At 43.2% G+C, this 19,670-nt stretch overlaps 1 protein-coding gene across 4 annotated transcripts in view; it reads left to right on the top strand.

Moving 5' to 3' along the window:
* The first annotated feature begins 1,293 nt into the window (after nucleotides 1–1,293).
* The window catches only part of LOC139689564 (lachesin-like), an 846,240-nt gene continuing 827,863 nt past the window's right edge, over nucleotides 1,294–19,670 (top strand). For all 4 annotated transcript variants that reach the window (XM_071586723.1, XM_071586722.1, XM_071586724.1 and 1 more), the window contains exon 1: nucleotides 1,294–1,828. In XM_071586723.1, the coding sequence (XP_071442824.1) occupies nucleotides 1,597–1,828 (232 nt within the window). In that variant the 5' untranslated portion in view covers nucleotides 1,294–1,596. The remainder of the gene's footprint in view (nucleotides 1,829–19,670) is intronic.

The following is a 19,670-nucleotide window of genomic DNA, read 5'->3' as shown; positions in this document are numbered from 1 at the left end:
AGTTGGACCACTGTTTGTGGATTAAACCGGAGGAGGTAGCATTATTTCATTTTATGTTGGTTCTCTGATGCATTGGCCATGTTAAATTCGGTTTCTTGCGCTAAATTCAGCTATTGAATAAGAAATAAGTCGATGCGAATATTTTTTGAATCTCACGCGGGAGAACCGTCTTTCTTGGCTCGGGTGTCCACGAATGAGAAATCCATTCGCACGAATGAGCGAGGTCACGCGCTATTGTTAGTGGTGTGTAGGAGGGAGGCGCATTATAATCAATTCCACGGCACCACAGATAACGGCGCCGACTGTTAAAAACCTGGCGCGCAAGCAGGCCGAGAGGGAGGAATGTCGGCAAGCAGGAGGGCTTCAATATCGCCGTGAAATTAACTCCCTTTGTGGCACGTTCCTGCTGCCGCCTCCTCCGCCAGTCCCTTCCTCCCTTCGGTGACTCTCACCCCGTCCGCCCTCTCCCACGCACACCTTCCTTCCTTCCTTTCCGCCCGCCCCTCCCCCCTCTCGGCCCTTGCCCCCCTCCGCCCCACGTGGGCCGACCGCTAGGGCCCCGCCCCTTTCCCTCCCCTCCCTCCTCAAAACCACGTTCCCCTCCGCGCCCCTCTCCGTCACGAACCCTCGCCGCCCCTCGAGAAACCCTCTCGCCGACCCCACCCCCGCACCCCGTTCCCACGCCGCCATTGGCTGGCCCGCCCTCCGACACTCGGGACTGGTCCGGCGCCGCTGAGGGCGAGGCGGAGGGATGGCTGAGGAGAGGAACGGGCCGACGCGGGGGGCGTGTGTGGAGGGGCCCCGATGTGTGCCGGCGGGCCGCCCCCCCCCGGCCCCTTCACTGTGGGCGCGGGCCGGGGGAAAGTTGTTTGCGGCAAAGGAATGAAGGGGGCGAGATGATCCACCCCTCCTTGGAGCCCCTGTCCCACCCTCACCTCCACATCCGATTCTCTCTCTCTCCCACAAGCGTGTATGCTTCCCCCCCCCCTTTCTCCTCCTCGGGAGGACGAGGCGGGACGGGGGGGGGGAAGTGCGAGAGCGGCGTGTTTGGTGTCCGCGCGCCCCTGGCCCGCCGCCGCGCGCACCCTCTTCAACGTCGCCCCCCTTCCCCTCGCCCCCGACCGCTGCGCTCCGTCTCCGGCAGTTGCTCGCCACAGTGTAGGCGAACTAGTCACGCGTGAGGTGTACTCTCGACACGTGTCTCTTGCGCGCGCGTACCGGCCCTTCGCATCCAGCTCCCTCTCTCTCTCCGCAGCGGGGGGCCTGACACGGTGGCCGTTGCTTCCGGGGGGGGTGAAAACACCACTATTCACCTTCCTTCTCCGGGACGCGCGCCGACCCCACGGCCCCGGAAAGGGCCCACGTCGAACGACATTGCGGAGGCCCCATTCTCTCTGTCGTCATTGCTCGCTCTTTTCTGGAAATGGTGTGTTCTTAGCGAGAAGGGCGCGCAGACATGAGGGACTCTGTCGCCGCCCCTGGTCACGGACGCCGGGATGGCTAGCCTGCCCTGGTAGTCCGATTCCGTCCGCTCGACAGAGATCGTTGTCCTTCGTCCCAGCAGACCCCGTGCGAGCGCCGCTGCCGGGAGGGAACATGACGCTGCGACGCGGCGTGGCACGGCCCCGCGACGCCCCGCCCCGGCGTCCCGCCGACGGGGGGCCGCCTCCGCCCTTGGCCGGCAGTGTCGGCGGATTTGCCCCGAGGAGGCCCCGGGCAAGGAGGATCGAGTCGCCGGGGAGGCGGGCGGGTTATCCGGCGAGCCTCCTGCTGGTGTCCTTCCTCGCGGTGACCTTCGCGGGCCTCGGCACGTCATCGGCAAATACCGGTGAGCGAAACATGGACCCGGCAACCCTGAGGGCGACAACACATTCCCCCGATTCCATGTTCGTCCGCTCGCTTCGGATGAGCATTCGACCGCCCGGGGTGTGGAGTGCGCTGCGGTCCCATTTGACTCCTCTCGAGACTCGGGGCGGCTAAAATATGAGCTCCGGAAAGAAATGGAATTGCGGGGCCTCGGTGAAGTGCTTGAGAGTTAATTTGACCCGCTCGGTTCGTCCGAGTGAGTACATTCCACGTGGTACGGCAGAATGCATGACGCGTTTGATGGCTAGGATTATTACTAGGCTAATGGCGGAAATTTGAAAGTTTAATGAAAGGTAGCGAAATGCTTTTAACAAATTAAGGTTATATGTTTGGATGTGGAAGTACATCGTGGGTACTCCATTTCGCATTTATAAATCTCGAGCGATTATTCAGTTACTTCGAAGAAAACAATTGTTTTCTTCGAAGTAATGTTAGCCACAAAATCCGATTTTATTAATGCATATTGGAAACCGCCGGTTTAGTTGACAACTGAAATGTTGGATCACATGCTGAATAATCTTCGCTTTATTTACGTTATTAAATCGTTATTGACCTATTAACTTCCATAGCACGATGCATTGAACACGCACGTAGCACTCCTCATTTTTTGTTGGGGTTTAATCTGACATTCCAGATTACGAATTCCTCAATTTAGTTAATGCAGAACATAGTTACCGTTTCAGTGATTAGAGAATTTTAATCATAATAATTAATTTTAGATTATTTATTCCAAATTTCCGTTAGTGTTTTTTATCCGTCTCACTTGTGTCTCTGGTAAGGTTTCTTCCGATTGAAGAGTGAAACTCCAATAATAGAGAGAGCGGAACGGCATTGATAATGCAAGTCTATCTACGTTCTCAGGAGTCTTGAGTACGTAGTATCGTTTAAGTGAGCGGCACTAGAAAAAAGTAAACAGCAAATATCAATTGCAATAATCGTCAGTAGGTATATGTACATGACTCATTTTATGTTCGTTTAATTGATGTTGAATTAATAGTGTTTGTTTTTATTTTCTCCATATGGTTGGTAAATTAACGTAATTTGAATTTTCTAGAAAATTAAGTCAAGCCTAAAGCCCTTGTGTCCAGGTCCCTTGCTGTAGCTGAGTGGACAGGGAGTTGGTCTCAAGTTTGTCCTAGTGGAATTCCTCCGTCGAAGTACGTGCGATACTCAGTTTGTAAATCCAATCTGAGGCTCATTTCTTGCCTTTTGAATCTTGAGAATTTACTGTTTATACCATTTCTGCCTTATAGGGATGTGGTTATAAACCAAAACCCTTTTACTAAACTAAAACCTAGGGCCATTGGTATGAGTTACATCAGCAGTTTTTATCTTTACCTTGAATTACATATTTTTTACATTCGTTGCGCATTTTTACTGTGCGCTTGATTTTACTTTTATCTGAGTAATGCTTTCATAATTAAGTGGTGGCCAATGAAAGAATTGACCAAAATCATTTATCGTTGCTGTTCAATTTCACATATATACGTATGTTCATAGTAATTCCGACACCACAACATGGACGAGTCGTAAAATATGTGATTCATTTCTGCGCTGGACAAAGTTATCCTTCTTTCTATGTTTCCCACTATTTTATAAACAATATTGAATTAACGGAGAACGTAAAGAAATATTAGGGGCATTAGGTAATGCAAGCGAGTGCTCTTCGGAGCAAATTCATAACGATTTCAACCACTAACACGAATGATAAATTTCTAATTAATAATTATGGAATGCAGGTGGAATGGAGATACCGAATATCAAAGTGAGTACATCCAGGTTTAGCGAACTTAATAAATCCCACGCACAATTCTCTAATTATTCCATAGAGAATTTTCATTGCCTCTCTTTTGCCACGCAGAGTTAAAATGTCCGTTATAATTACGCGTAAAACGTGTTGGGTATATTTTCGTCAGTAAGTTGTGCTTTCATGGTTGCTTATCTCTGGAACGTAAGAGATTTGAGCATAATTGAAAATAAAATTGATCCCGGTTTCCCGAGGGCAGTGTCCGTCCCGTCCCCGTGACGGCGTGGCCCTCGTCCCGGATTGCGGCAGGCACCATCGGTCGGTGCACGCTCTCTTGGAAGCGCGCCGGGTCTTTTTGATAGGCGTTGGAGCGCAATTCAATGAATTATTGGATTATAATTCGGACATGAACTCAACCATAGAGCAGGACGTAAAAGTCCTTCATCGAAGCGCAAGATGTTGCCCGTCGTCATTCGATGTGTGGATACGATTGAAGCGGAGAGGAGGGACTGACACGATTGCGAAGCTCTGGAATAGATTCTCGCTTTTGTACCGAAACTCTGACACGAGTCTAATTATGGCAAATACGTTCCTTTTCCGGAAAACACCTGGCGATATCCCTGAATCTGAGTTGGCTAAATTTCTCAAAATTTCCAACCGAATCGCTAATTGTCGAGTAAACGATTTGTTTGGGAAGCCGATTGGGATTTATAAATGAGTTCTGCATGACGGACAGATTACTATTACGTCTCCAAGAGTTCATGTGTGTTTGAAGATGTGTTCGTACGAGTACTATGTACATGTCTATGCATATTTGATGGCGAGATGGAAAGGGAGTTGAGTGAATTGAAATAAAACAGGAAGTGCGGAGAGGAATTATATAAATTTTAGAGAAACATGTTTGTAAGATATTTCAGTGAATATTTACATAAAGACCAGAATTAATTATGTAATAATTAAGTACGGCATTTATGAGGGAGAAATATTGGGACGGAATATTTCGTCAGATCAGTTAGATTTCTCGCGGCGCTAAATTGGTACACAGGATCATTGATATGAGGTTGAGGGCGGGGCAAATGGCTACTTAGGGGATGATCAATTTAAGATCTGGAAGGGGAGGGGCACGCGTGATGCCATGCTGAGCTGAGGTCACTAATTGACAGGAACATAGAATACAATCAGGATGTATTTAGTGTTTCGCATATTTCGTTTGATAGGCTGAATTTGGAGGAATTAATGAAAATTGGAGTAGATTGGAGGGATAGGAGATTCCTTGTCAACCTGTACATGTCCCAGAATGCTCTGGTGTGAGTGGCGAAAGAGTCGAGCTGGGAAGTGTTTCACCATTGCTTTTCTACGTGCGGAGGAAATGACTTAAGAGGCACGAACGGATCTGAAGATACGCGAATGTTTCTTCTCCAATGTGGTGTCTTTTTGTGAAGGAAATGCATGCAAAAGTGCTTTTTACATGCTTACCATCCTGAGACAGGTGAATAAAAGGATCCTACCTTTCTCGGCTGTGAGTGCCAAGGAGACTCAATGAATTCAATGCGCCGCATTCTAACTCGTTGCGAGAGAATGGCGAAATTTGTCACGCCGTGGAATTCCAAGGGAAAAGGTGCGTGGGTGCGACTGAAGAGTTCCCATTGCGCACCTCCGCACTTGGGTGGTGGTGCTATACACCTAGTTACTTCCTCCTCTTCCCGCCTCTCAGCCCCTCGTCCTGTTTCGCGTGAATATACACGCCGGCCCTGGTGGAGGAGGCTGCAGGTCAACTTGAATTTTATTGCATAGGGCCCTCGAAGGGTGGACGGTGGGTCAGGGCCCGGCCCTGGGCCCCGGCCAGGGTCCGCCCCGCCCATGGCCCCCCATCATTTTCCCACCTCTTTTCGTCCACATCCTTCGCAACCCGCCCCGCAAGTGCTTCAGGGCCCCTGAGAGTGTTATTCCATCGCAAACGCCTTCGACATTACTTTGGGAACCTCTAACATGGTATCTCCGACGAGCTTTGATTGCCCGCCGGGAATTTTGATTTCCCTGATTCTCATTCTGTATTTGTTCACCGTGACCTCTTACCGCCATCGCAATGAACAGTGCGGGCAAAAAATTACCTGCGTTATTGCAACGGTGCTGGGAGCCTTAAACCAATACTTATTATTCAAGTTCTTAGAACCACGACGTGAATATGCGCACTCGAAATTTACTTCCCAAGAGCACATTCGACAGCGTCCGACACGTTCAGTAGATTTCTGTTCGAAAGTATTTCGCGGAATATGCATAGGCTTTGACGAAGGCTGATGTGAAGAAATTTCATCAAAACTAGCAGCATGTTTTTCTCGATGCGAAAGGGAATTCAGGAGTTGGCATCATTCAAGGGATGTAGTAATTGGAGCAATGAGGTAATTGATGATTAGGTAACTGGCATGGAATTCCTGGAAACCCATAACTTTACCATATGACTATTGCTTACCCTCTCCGCACATCGGCGTCGCATTTAAATGATTCCTGCCCCGAAAGTGCCTATTATAGTAAATACCTGTCTCAGTATTTTGGAGTAAATAGAGAGGTAATTGAAACTTTATAACAGTGAGTGTCTTAATGTCAACTGACCCTATAAGTATGTATGTATGTATGTGTTAGTCACGCTTAGATTTGTGGTGTTTGAATCTAAGAGATGAAACGAGTTGGATGAATGGGCCTGAAGAATGTCTTGTTCCCTTTCATTCACTTAACCTGATTTGCGAATAATATTAATTATGCAATGGTTCGATGCCATTAGCAAGCAGTGGCCGGATATCTATTATGAAGTGCGTCGTGTTCCCGAAGAAAAGGAGAAGCCCGCCGTAATCCTCGTCATTGTGCTTGCCTATTCCTTCCAATATAGAAGTGATACTTTGCTACAGGATTGCGAACCATAAAACTTGAAAACTCTTGCCCTTAGGGATTCTCTTCTTGATTTTGTTGCAACAATCATTCCCTTAAATACATCTGATTCTGTTTTGTTTACTTCCTGATTTTGCATTCAGTAATGTTACATTACTGGGAGTTAATCTATTTTGGAAATTTATGATTGACTACTAACTAAATTATTTTGAAGAGACAACTTTATACGCATTTCAATTAAGTGTTTAAATATTATTTAGCTTGATAGGAAAATAGTTTTTAAAGGTGACGGTACCCTTACACGTGATTGACCGTGTTTTGAATATTAGCCACGACCAACAATTACAGGGTGCGGCAACATAACTGGCTTTTTTATCGGGCAAAATCCTTTTAAAAAAGGAATTTATGTTGCCGCACCCTTAATTTTCACGACATAAAAATATTGAAGAGACCAGAAACTCATACGTTTTACATGTATGATTTTTAGGCGACTCTGTTTCTGAATTTTCTGATTCGAAAATCATCGATCAACAGGGTGACGAAAGGGTAAGTGGACGGTGTGTTTCTTCAGATATTTATGGAACTTCATCTTTAATATGTCTTCAGTTTTTTTAAGAGCTGAAATATTTCCTACTTTCACGATATTATGCAAAAGATTTTACTAATCCTTCGTCGGAAACGGAAACTCATGTGAAGTAAAAATGATCTCCTTTCAGTATTCGTCACACCTGGAAATTTCTTTTGCTCCTAATCGAAATTTAGGCGACCGTTTAGAGACACTTATCCATCGACGCGACATTACAGCCAAGGTGATCGCATTCTCGGAGGCAGCGCATATCTCGCCCGCCATCAGGTCGCACACGTGAAGTGCCCGCCGACGAAGGGACGTTGGCGAGGCGAGACGGGTCGCTGCAGAGCGCTCATGTCCGCGGGGAAGTCATGGCCCCGCATCGATGAAACGCCTCATTATAGCACCGAAATATTCAGCGAGTGAATGCCAAGTATTTTCTCGGGACTCTTTCAATAACCCCAATCAGATATCATCCTGCTGCTGCACGCGTATCGATTGACATTTATAAAAAAATGAGGTCGGCGGCGATTAAAAAATTCATTCAAAATGGGGAGTTTGGGTATCTTTGTACGTCATTATTATGCGTATGCGATAGGTATACGTCTGGCAATGTCTCCCCTTTGGTCTTGCCCCCCCCCCCCCCCGGGACCGAAATGAGATTTGTGCCTCAAGGACTACTCTTTTCATACACCAATCAATGTGATTCCTAGCGGGGGAGCGGTGGGGTGGGCCTTTGGGGTTGGAATTGGGGGGGGAGGTCAGGGGATTGGTTTGACGGAGGGTAGACGATCGAGAGAAGAGGGATGAATGAAAGAAAACATCAATCCGAAATTCAGCGTTCCCTGCCTTCAATCTCGTACTCCAGTCATCATTCATTCTTTCTCCGAATTTTAATGTTAATTTTTGGATCTCATTTCATCCCGGCCTTATAGTGTGCATCTTGATTTGAACCATTCCCTTAAGAAGAAACGGCCAATTCCGCCGGAGATCCCCAAAGAAACTCCCGGGGGCTTGGGAGTTCCTTGTTGGGAGAAACTCAATTTCGGTAATCAGTTGTGTCGATTCCGGCGAATGTGTGTATCATTAGACCACGAGCTTCATCACTAAAAATAAGTTAGTTTAATCTTTTGGCCCGCTATTTCTAGGAATGCTCCCGATTTGATTAAGCCAGGTTAAGGTAACGACTTAATTCATCTTGCATGTCAGCAAGGCATTCAATCGCCCACTAAGTTCGGATAACTTAGAACTCACTACATGTCTTCAGCATTTATATGTAAAAAAAATATATATATGTATATATATACACACATATATATGTATATATATATAGTACATTACACAGTAACAAACAATGTAGAAACACAAAAAAAGGAACACTCACACGTTATTTCTTAATAATTTCGACGGAATTCTACTCCGTCTTCATTGGAAGATAGAGAAGTAATAACTTCTCTATCTTCCGATGAAGACGGGAGTAGAATTCCGTCGAAATTATCAGGAAATAACGTGTGAGTGTTCCTTTTTTTGTGTTTCTATATTGTTTGTTACTGTGTAGTGTACTATTCGGCCCTTCCGTGTTACATCTACGAAAGCATATAAAGAAAAAAATATATGTATACATATATATATATGTATATATACATATATATATATATATATATATATATATGTATATACATATATATACCTGTACATATATATATGCATATATATATGTATGTATATGTATATAAACGTTGATGTACATTCATATATATATATATATATATATATATATATTTATCTATTTATTTATTCATTTATAAAAGATAGTCATTGAGTCAGTACTACTGTTTCTTTTGAGGAAGACGGGGCTAAATGCCGTCGAAAGTATTAAGAAATAACGCGTGAGTGTTCATTTTATGTGTTCTTATATTGTTTGTTGCTGTCCAAGTATTTTATTCAACACTTCTGTGTCAATTCGACGAATTCATATATATATATATATATATATATATATATATATATATATATATATATATATATATATATATATGAAGATATCTACATCTACATCAATACCCTGCCAGCCACCAAAAAGGTGTGTGGCAGGGGGAATAAGATAGAGATATAAGGAAAAGGGGATAGGAACACACATTAGGGACGAACACAGGAGAGGTGGGGAAGGCGGAATCAGGCAGATCACGAGTGTAAAAATATTCCCTAGACCAGGATTTGAACTCCGGATCTTTCCACTTGCCGGGCGGAGGCTCTTACCCACTTGAGCTCTCCAGGAAACGTAATTAACGCTAAGATCTGCGATGCTTTATGCAACCAAGTGCCCCCGATTCTTTGGTCAAGAGATGGCGTTAGGGAGCTGTTTCTCCCATCAAAGGAGAAACAGGCGAGACACACAGAGGATAAGGATAGTAGTAAAGGAATCAGAGAACATCATACAGGAAGGGAACAGTGCGTTTCGTGGCACGCATAGCCAGAAGAAGAGACGAGCCACATTGGCGTAACACACATTCAAACACGGAATCCCGCCAAACGGCGAACAAATACTCATTTATATAGAAACAGATATAAGGAAAAGGGATGATATGTATGGAACATGTGGCCAGAGCACAAGAAGGAGAAACATCACGAAGCACACTCGCATGCCAAATTTTGGGATTCTACGATCGGAATTGAGACAGCAATTGAAAGCAGAACATTTAGTTGATCTTAATAAAATCTTAGGGGGAAATAAAACAAACGGGCCTAGGGATTTATAAGTATAGAGTGTTCCGCGGGAGTACGCACGACCGGGCGTGTGAAAGAGTGACTAGAGCCCAATGGTCTCTCTTAACCGTGCTTCCGTTTAGAAATGAGCATTAATAATAAATACCTCCCAATTTCGTGTATTGCGTTGAAAAAGAAGACATCCCATCCCACTTTTAAGCTAGACCTAGCCACGTAATATATTTCGTGAGTAATTTCCATTAACCTCGAAAGACATTGGTTAAGGAATAACAGCAAAGGAATTTCCTCTGGATTTCTTGAGTCATGCCGAGAACACAAGTCTTGTCAAGGTTACGGAAAGCCTCCTGCGGGGAAAATGAGAGACGCCCCGCGGTGCCCACTCGGCTGCGTTTGCTTGGTGTAACTTACTGCTTGCGAGGCGATCGAAGGGGGGCGGCGGCGGGTTGAGGATTGGCGCCGAAGGGGGCGTTAGCGCTACCATGTGGGCGGACGACTGCCGCGCGGGGCGACGGTGGGAACTTCGGCCCTCGTTCCGTTTATTTTTCTCGCCGGTTTGGCAAAACAACGCACAAGTCCTCAAAATACACTAAAACATACAATATTTGTCTTGCCACACACCCACGGGATGGGCCCTCGCCTCAGGAGCCGACAGAAGAAGAGGAGAACGAAGCGACAGAGAGGGGGTCAAGTGACACAGAGTTAATGATTTATTCGGACTCTCTCTCTTTGCCGTTGCTTCGGGAAACCATCTCCCACGACCACTGACGCAACTATTGCCACTGACTACACACAGTTCGTGTCGGAGGAAAATTTCGTAGGTTATTTGCACTGTTTTCCTTAGGTAAATCTTCATTGGCTTCCGTGCCCAAATATGCTAACCTTTAGTGCTGTGTGCGATAGAACGAGAGAATGATCGGCAGGAAGTGGACCGACCGCCATGCGCCCCGTTCGTTCACCGTAATCTCTTTCACTGGCGAGGAGAGCGCATGGCGAATTTAAGTGAAATTTCAAAGGGGCCGACCGAATGAATTGCAGGCCACGGGAAAGGGGTGTTCGCAATGTACATGATGCGCAATTCTTCTCTGCACCCTCGCTCTTTCCTGTTTCTCGTCAGATGCACTGAGAGTCCCAGAACGCACGGCCGTGCGAAGCATTTCTGAGCGCAGAAGTCTAGAATCGTTTTTGCTGAGTGACTTTTTAATGCTTTAATTTCCGATTAGTCCTAGAATTCTACGAACATTTATACAGCTTGTATTCGTACGCTGACAATCTTTTTGCTGTCTTTCCCTTGCCTATAACAAACCCTTTCTTTCTTTGTTATCTCGTTATTTGTAAAGGATTATGTACATTTTCTCTGAGGAACAAATAACGGGGATGTATAGAAATCAAAGAAATTATAGATGGGCATGGGATCTTTTTGATTTTCAGGGAGTCAATGGACTTGCCTTAATAACCTTAGGTCTCGTTCCGTGATTTCTATTTTTCGCCTCGAGACTTCGGGGCCTTGAAATTAGCGGTATCTCTGATGAAATAGTGCCAATATTTATGCCGTTGGTGCCGAGGGAAATGGAGAAACTAGCCTTAAATATAATCCGATAAGGTGGCGAGTTTGTCCTTGCCTATTTGTGGAAAAAAGTTCATTTTTAGCGTAGTAGAGGAACAAGAGTTTTTCTTAATTTTGGGAAAATATTCAGGGGATTGAATGAAATGAGAAAAGCAATTCGAAAAAATGCTGACGACGTGGAAAGCACCAGTAATGAATTAATACTTTCAAAATTATTTTCTAGTGAAAGGTTACTATAAAAAATAAAAAAAACGAATTTCCCTTCTTTGAAACAAAATGAAAAGTACGAGAATCATATCTTACAACTGCTAGTCAATGGTTACCCAAATGAGATAAATATTGCCGTTCAAATTTGAAGAACTAAATACCTGATGGCTTTGGCCGATAAGGCTAAAGCATTGGAAATGACAGTATATTTGCGCCTGTCGGGACTCGTCTTTTTTATTATTAAACATTTTGTTCGCATCGGCAGTAAAATCGACCTCATTGCGAATTTGTCAGTAAGCGATCACAAGTTACTGTTTTTGTTTACTTCATTATGGTATTTACATGGTCTTTCCCAAAAATTAGTAGAATAAATTAGAGGAAAAATTAATTGCAGCAGATCAAAGTACCAATCACTAAAACTCTTCAAAACAGCATCCTTATGCATCAACACAGCGATGTCAGTGCCTCTGCCACGCTGCTGGCACGCTTCCTGGGAGGCGTCGACGGGAATCCTCGTTCAGGCGACTCGTCTTCACCTCTTTGACATAATCCAGTGGTTCAAAATGGTACTCAAAGGGCTTGTACTTGGGTCGTGCTCAAAGGACCATGTTTCGTCACCAGTAACCACCTATTCCAAAAAATGCGGGTCATTTTCCCCGTGGTCCAAGAGGTCCAAGGTAAGATTTTCACGCAAGCAGTCTCCCGACAGCACCTTGGGGCGGACAATCTTGGCTCACCTCTCTCATGACTGATTCTTCTGTAAGAATGCAACGCACTGTGGTTTTTTGAATATTGCACTCTTCTGCAATCACATCCGAAGACACTTGGTGGCCAATCAGAACAGAGCATGTGCCTCTCTAGTTTATCACATAGTCATCACACTGAGTTGTTGGTGGGCATTCCTCATCGTCAAACTCAACGTTACTTTCCCAGAACCTCTTGTGCAGAAGGAGAAAACCATCACTTGGGACATTTCTCCTTCACCTCCATAAGCATCCTTAATCATGATCACGGTTCCCGATTTCCCGAGATTAACACAAAACTTTAATCGCATGTCATTGCTCCATAGAAAGTGGCATCGTGGATTTGTGACGCGACCCTCGAACATGGGTTCAGTCTGGCAGCGATCCGCTCACTGTTACAGCCCGAAGACAACTGACGTGGGTCGAGTTGCTTTCCCAGCACCTCTCGCCATTTTTCCCGTCACAAATGGTCCCACTCCAATCGTCCGCTTCACCAGGAAAAATGTTTTACTTACTTTTTTGGAATGAGCCCGTGTATGTAATTGTAATCTTAGGTCTAAAACAAAATTATGCCCGAGCCATTCCCATTTTTTATAAATAGAATGAAGTCTAAAACAAAATTCAAAATGACAACAATTTCAGTTTCGCTGAAAAAATCTTAACGCCATGTTTGGGCAGTGTCACAGGACAGTCAATATGCTATTGCTAAATTGATCCTTGCTCTTCGCAGTCTGACCGAGGGAGCAACACGAGCGGGGTTGGTTTTGCTGTCATCGAGTTGCATGAAAATGGATGGGCACAGCGATAAATTTACACGCTACAGACAGTGCAATGTTCGACTATTTGCTTCCAAACCGATTAAGAAGCTTAGAAATGTTTTTCTTTCTTTACTTTAAGCAAAAGTTTCTCTGTTGAAATTGGAGTCGTGCAAACGAAACTCCAGGGAATGACTCATCAATGATTTTCTAATGTCTGGCATTTTCAAGGTATTTTAGTATGTTAAAAAATATGTTCGCGTTTATCATTAATGCATACATTATAATAAAGAGGCAAATGACTGGTAGTTTAGGAGTTGTTAATGCTACATACATATGACATGTCTTCCACAAAATCTTTATGATACTAGGTGGAAATAAAAGTTACACTTTTAATATTAGCTATGGAAATACGATAACGTTTTGCGTCTGATACTGAATTAGGGCTGTGAACTATTTTTCACGCTGCGTTACAAACGCACCCGAGGTTAAAATTCCATCCATACTGCATCACGCGCAAAATCGAAAGGGAATTGAGTGGCGGTTCTGGAGGATTTAACATTGCATCACATCGAGGAAGAGGCGATAAAAAGTGGAATGTGTCCGTTGAAAGTGATTATTGAACGGTGCGTCGTTGAAATAAGGCCGTGGTCCATTTAGAAGCAGAGAGGAAGGACTTTTTCTATCGGAGAAATAGGAATAGGTGATTCTGAATAATATTTATGCGAAGTTCGAAATTGAAAATTGGGAATCATCGCGTTTTTTGTTCATAGGAGTTTTTCTGATAGTTAAATTGACTATTCTTATAATGAATACCTTACTATAAAACAGTTTAAAACTTCCTATATCTATGTGAGACAATAATTTTGATAAACATCAATTGAAACGAAATGAAATGTGTGGCAGTTAGCGTTTTACTTGTGTATGAAATTTGTAAGTCGTTTCTGCCGAAGTCAAGTCAATGCTTGCAGACAAAATTAGATTTTTTCCTGCTTGTAGTTAAGAAAAAAAATGAGAAAAAGTTCACGTGATATCCAGAAAAAGTTGCATGACGTGAATGTTTGACTTGTGACGTCATGGTAAACCGATCTGTGCGTCTTTTCCCGAAATCAGAATTCAAATCTTTCCCTGCCGAAGGTAGCCACGTAGCCAATAGTGTTCACTCCTAATTTGAGAAATAAATGATCTCGTAGATGGCAGTTCTGGGTTGGGAAAATACCAATATGTTGGTGTGGACCGCCGTGGTATCACTCCTCTTCCTTGCCTTAAGGTCGCATCGGTGTACATTCGGATCTCCTCCGCAGAGTTCTGAATGTAATCCACTTTTGCGAACACTTCGCTGGCACTTAGTATGATTCACCACTTTTGAAAGACTCCATGCAAGTGCGTTGCTGAGAATATGGAGTAGCGGAGCACCCAGAGGAATCTTACTTCTTTGGGGATGCCACGTTGTGTTAACCTTGGAATCAGGGGATCACTTTTAGGACTCGTCTTTGCGTCTCTGGTGTTAACAGTTAGATATGGTCTAGTTTATGCATATAGTTTATATGCACACCCCGTAAATATTTCAAATGGTTGGCGAGTGCTGCGGTGAACATTGCATAATTAATGATAATTCCTGACTCGCCTTGCAGCCATTGTGTAACATCAGTGCTTAGAAGCAGCAGCAAAACATCTAGGTCGCGTATGTATTCCATTTGGAACTTTTAGTGTATCGTATCTCCTTCGCCCTGGGCTGCAAAATACCTGCGCGTAGATCACGGTCCTTATGTAGCCCTGAGAAGGCTATGTTGTTGTCTCTTCATCAAATTCTATAAAAGTTTGTGTGATTTGTAACTGATATAACTTTGCTTTTAAGTATATGCCTGCTAAGCGTTTATCAAAGGTTATATTAGCGTTAGTTTATATTAGCCAGCGTTCTGGTAGGCCTTAGGAGAGTGAAGCAAATTGTCTTGTAAAATGTTCATGGGACATTTACTATGAACATAATACTCGAGAACATTAACTGATAACTTGAATGATGTCCTTTTGGATTAAGAGTAGTTCGCGCTGAACCGCTTACTACACCGGAAATACTAAAATAGAAAGTGTAGACTTTTCAAATACGTACTTAGGCGTTAGCCTCACTCACGACTTCTCCTGGGTGCAACATCTATGGAAAATATATAAAAAGCTGGCAAATCTTGGGACTTCTTTGAAGTGCGTTGGTGAAATGTGACGATTAGGTTTTAAGAGTAATATTATCTTCTACTAGTTATACTACTCTTGGAATAGGCTGCTTATGTATGAAATCCTCATTACGTTGGATTGATTGACGAATTTGTTCGCATGCAGCGTAGAGAATCTAGATTTGTAAAACTCTCATTGATAAACTGGGTAGCGTATCAAAATTATTAGAGGAACTAGGTTGAGGAACAAGGAGAGAGGTTTAAATTAGAGATTAAATTCTTGCATAAACTGGAGGCAAATCTTTCTATGGGTGATATTTAAAATATATTATTTGTTTAAAATATATTCCCCATCGTACCATTTACATGTTCTTCCTTGCACTCGATCTAGTTCCAAAATTAAACCTACGCCATAAGGATTCCATTCACCCGCGCCAAACTCAAGGTGGGGCCTAACTGACGTGAAATAGCAAAGCTCTCCAACTCTCATTACTCACTTTTGGATTGCATTTAGCTCGTTATTTAATGATGATATATCTTCATCACTGGATATTTCCCTATATATCAATACATCGTCAGTAAATAGATCAAGCTTCCTGGTAACCTGAGACCCGATGTCATGTATTCAACTAAATTTACGATGATGAAGTAGAAATATTCCAAAAGTGGAAACGATCGCATTGCGAGATGAGATGTGTACCATCGCGCCACGGGGTGATGGATTCGCGATTCACTTTTATTTGCACATGTTACCATAGTGCCAATTTGACTTGTTTCTTTAGCTCGTTGAAGTTCTTTTTGTAAATTCAGCTGAGATAACTTAATCAGGTCTTCAGTGATTTGATTTGATAATATTTTATGTGTAGTTAGGTAATTTGTGATTCGATAGATTCAAGTAATATCATTAGCGTTCGTCCTTATTTAACCATCCTTCCAAAAGTATGGTGAAATGCCCGAATCAAAGTAGCGAATAAGAATTGAAATGAAATTAAATTATGGATTTGTCGTTGAACGTCATCATAAACCTGATGATGACATTCAACGTCGAAACCTGGATCGTATTTTTAAATAAAGTGTGTGGAATTCTCAAGTTCATAATTTTATTTCATTTCAATGTGCTATGCAAAATTCCATAAAGTTACGCCGGAGACAACAAATTAAAAAAAAAAGGAAATAATAAATTGCAAGGTCGTAAATATTTCATATTGGCCGTTTTATGTTTTGTGTTCGGTATGCAGGTATGCTTGAGTATGCAGTCCTTAAAATAATATTGTAATTAATAGTTATTGAATTCTGTGGATTGGATTTATACGAGGTTCGCATAAAAAGTATCTGGAAACAATTTTTTCCTGGCGTGACTATTCTCTCGTTCGTTGCAGCGCGGGGACGCTCTGGGCAGGTTCGGTGGTTGGGGATATGAACTTAATAACGCTCCAAGCGCCAATCGTCCGCGAGGGTTCGTTCAGCCTAAATCGTGTTTGTAGTGAACCCTACCGAGAGACTCGGTGCGGGGAATAATGCAGCGAACGATTGAAAAGCGTTACGCCATCGAATTTCGTGTGTGTACCAGGAAATTCGGGTACGGAGACATTGAGCATGATTGGCAAAGTGTTTAGGGATGAAAGAATGCCACAAACTGCAGTTTAAAGTGGCACAAGCTCTTCAAAGATGGCCGAGAGATTGCGGAGCACGAGCCAACCGTGCTGGTGGACGGCCGTCGACTTTAAGCATCGAAAACAGCATGCAACGTGTGCGTGAAGTGCTGAATTCAGACCGAATGTTACTTGTCCGAATGATCCCAGATGGTATTGACATTGACAAGGTGACAGTGCACAATATTATCATTGAAAATTGGGCATTGCGAAAGATGTGCGCAAAACTCATTCGGTAGGTCTTGAGCGTCTGAGGCTCCAAGGCAACCGACTACCTGACCGAAAACGTCACCGCGACGATTACCCGACCCCTTTACAGTCCCGACTTGGCACTAGCAGACTATTTCCTTTTCCCAAAAGTGAAATCATCCCTTCCTCAAAGGACACCACCATGGTACCCGAAAGTACCGTCAAAGAAGCTTTCACACATACCCTCAAGGACCTTCCAGAATTCGCCTACCAGGGAGTCTTCGTGTCGCTGGCACAAGTGTGTCGGCGCTCAAGGGATGTACTTAGTAGGACCTTGAGGCATTGTAGCAATATCTGAAATAACTCTATTTCCCGTAAACGTTTGCTGATACTTTCAAACAAACCTTATATAGCTGTAGCAATGGACTGCAAATAGGACTAAATATGGTAGTGTTCCTCAGAGAAAATTTAATGTTGGCAGTTATAGAGAAGAATTAGATTAGTTGCGAGTACTTTCCCTTCTATTGTTAACCATTATGTGTGAACTTGCGCATCGAGTCTTCAGTTTGTGTAACCAAGAGACTGAAATTCCAATTTTAATGCGAGTGTGGACATCTCCGTCGAGATTCGTTAAAAATTGTTATGATAAGAACACAAGTGTGACAGATCTCTTAGGGGATTTAGGCTGGGAACCACTTGAAGTGCGGAGAGAACAAGCGAGACTTAGACTTTTAGAAAGGTTCAGAACAAACGAGTTTAACTATGACACTGAAGGAATTATAATGGCCCCACACTACTTAGGTAGATCAGACCACAAAGATAAACTAAGGGAGATAGATTCCAGCACAGATAGGTACAAATACTCATTCTTTCCCTGAACAATCAGAAATCATAATAGTAAGAAATCAAAGTCACTTTAGAAATATTAAAAACATTGAATTTACAAGTCGGAGCAAAGTTAAACACTGCAAAGCTGTTAGGTATACTTTCAGGTGCATGTGTATGTTAGGCGGTAGTTTGAGTGTTTGCATGTGTGTGGGGTGTAAGTGTTCTTGCATGAATGTATGCCATGTTTTTTTTGGATCTATGAATTTGTGGTTATTGCATGCGGTTTTTTTCTTTTCTAAATTACGGGTGGTGTCCTAACACCCCCCGCCACACGCCCTTGCGGCGGCTTGCGGTGTATTAAGTAGATGTAGATCTCTGTAAATTACTATTTCGTCACAAATCTATGGTTGCTACTTATGTGATTGCTTCGGTTGTTCATGCATATCAGGAATAGTAGAGGCCCTTTAAGATTTCCCGTGACTCGCCTTAAGTTATATCTATCTGACACTGATAAACTAAACCTATTGCTGACTGCTTTGTGATTACAGTTAGAGAAGGAATCCCTTGCCCGTTGTGACACGCTATTATATCCAGTGCCATTTTTAAATAATACCATACTATCATAGGTGGCCCATCAATTTCCAGTGAGTGGCCTCGCGAAAGACTTCTTGAAATCTGCAACTACAGCAGCATCCACTAGTGCATTCATTTATCCGACTTCAAGATCAGTCAAAAGACGAATAAAAATGCCCAGTTATGTTTCTTATCGCATGTTATCCTTGAGCCAAGCTGGTTAGGGCAGATTATGTCCCTACTCTCGAGAAAGGCCATTATAGTGCTAAAAGATATAGGCATATTCTACCCTAATATGTTTGTAATATTTTCATGATAAAACAATCGATGTCTTCACTGGGGCTGTCTCTATCGCAGTCTTTGTTGAGCGGTGCGTGTGTCATTTCCCATATGAGCTATCATTCAGTCACAAGGTATTGAACCTTCTTCTGTCGAGTAAAAAAAAGTATTTTCCTATGGGCTTCTGTAATCCCCTCAATATTCTAGCCGAATATCACCCAGATCTGGTGATTTTGTATTCCAGGGCCGGTTTTCCACTGCTCTTCTTCACCGTAATTTTTCAATTTGGAGATCTACAGCTGTCAATGCTTAGCTCACAAACATTTCGATGACGAATTTCCGAAAGAAAGAAATAAGGTTATTCTCCATGTGTATTTTGTCCATAATTATTTCACCGGTTTCCACCAATTAACGAGGAAAATGCGGCAGGATGTGGGTTTCGCTAAACTACGTTAGTATAACATGAACACACCGCAGCCCTTAACAATTCCTGCATTATTTCGAAAACCTGAATTCGGAAATGAAAAATGGGGCTAAAAGAGCGTGGTGGAAGATGTAGTGCAAGGATATGGTGAATTTACCTGGGACTTGGGGAAATTGGTGCACTGCTCTGGAAGGTAGAAGAACTGTCAGAGAGTGAGAGGGGAAAATCCGAGCAAGTGATCAATGATAGGCCAAAAAAATTATTAAAATGAAGCATTTAAGTTTCAACAGAGATGGAAGTGTATTCACATTTAAACGCGGGAATACGGAGAGGTTATGAAGCACTTCTTCCTGAAAAGGAATGATTAACCTGTTTATAATTAGTTGAATTAAATGCCAATGCATCACTTTGTTATTACTCTCCGTGGTAAAATGAGCCTAGCATTTAAACCTGTCTCTTTGCACCTGACCCCGCACGTACACATATATCCAAATGTT

This window comes from Hetaerina americana, unplaced genomic scaffold, assembly GCF_022747635.1.
Source record: "Hetaerina americana unplaced genomic scaffold, ioHetAmer1.1.p SCAF_25, whole genome shotgun sequence".
NCBI lineage: Eukaryota > Metazoa > Arthropoda > Insecta > Odonata > Calopterygidae > Hetaerina > Hetaerina americana.
The sequence above is the reverse complement of the archived record's forward strand: the minus strand, read 5'-3'. Positions and strand labels throughout refer to the sequence as shown.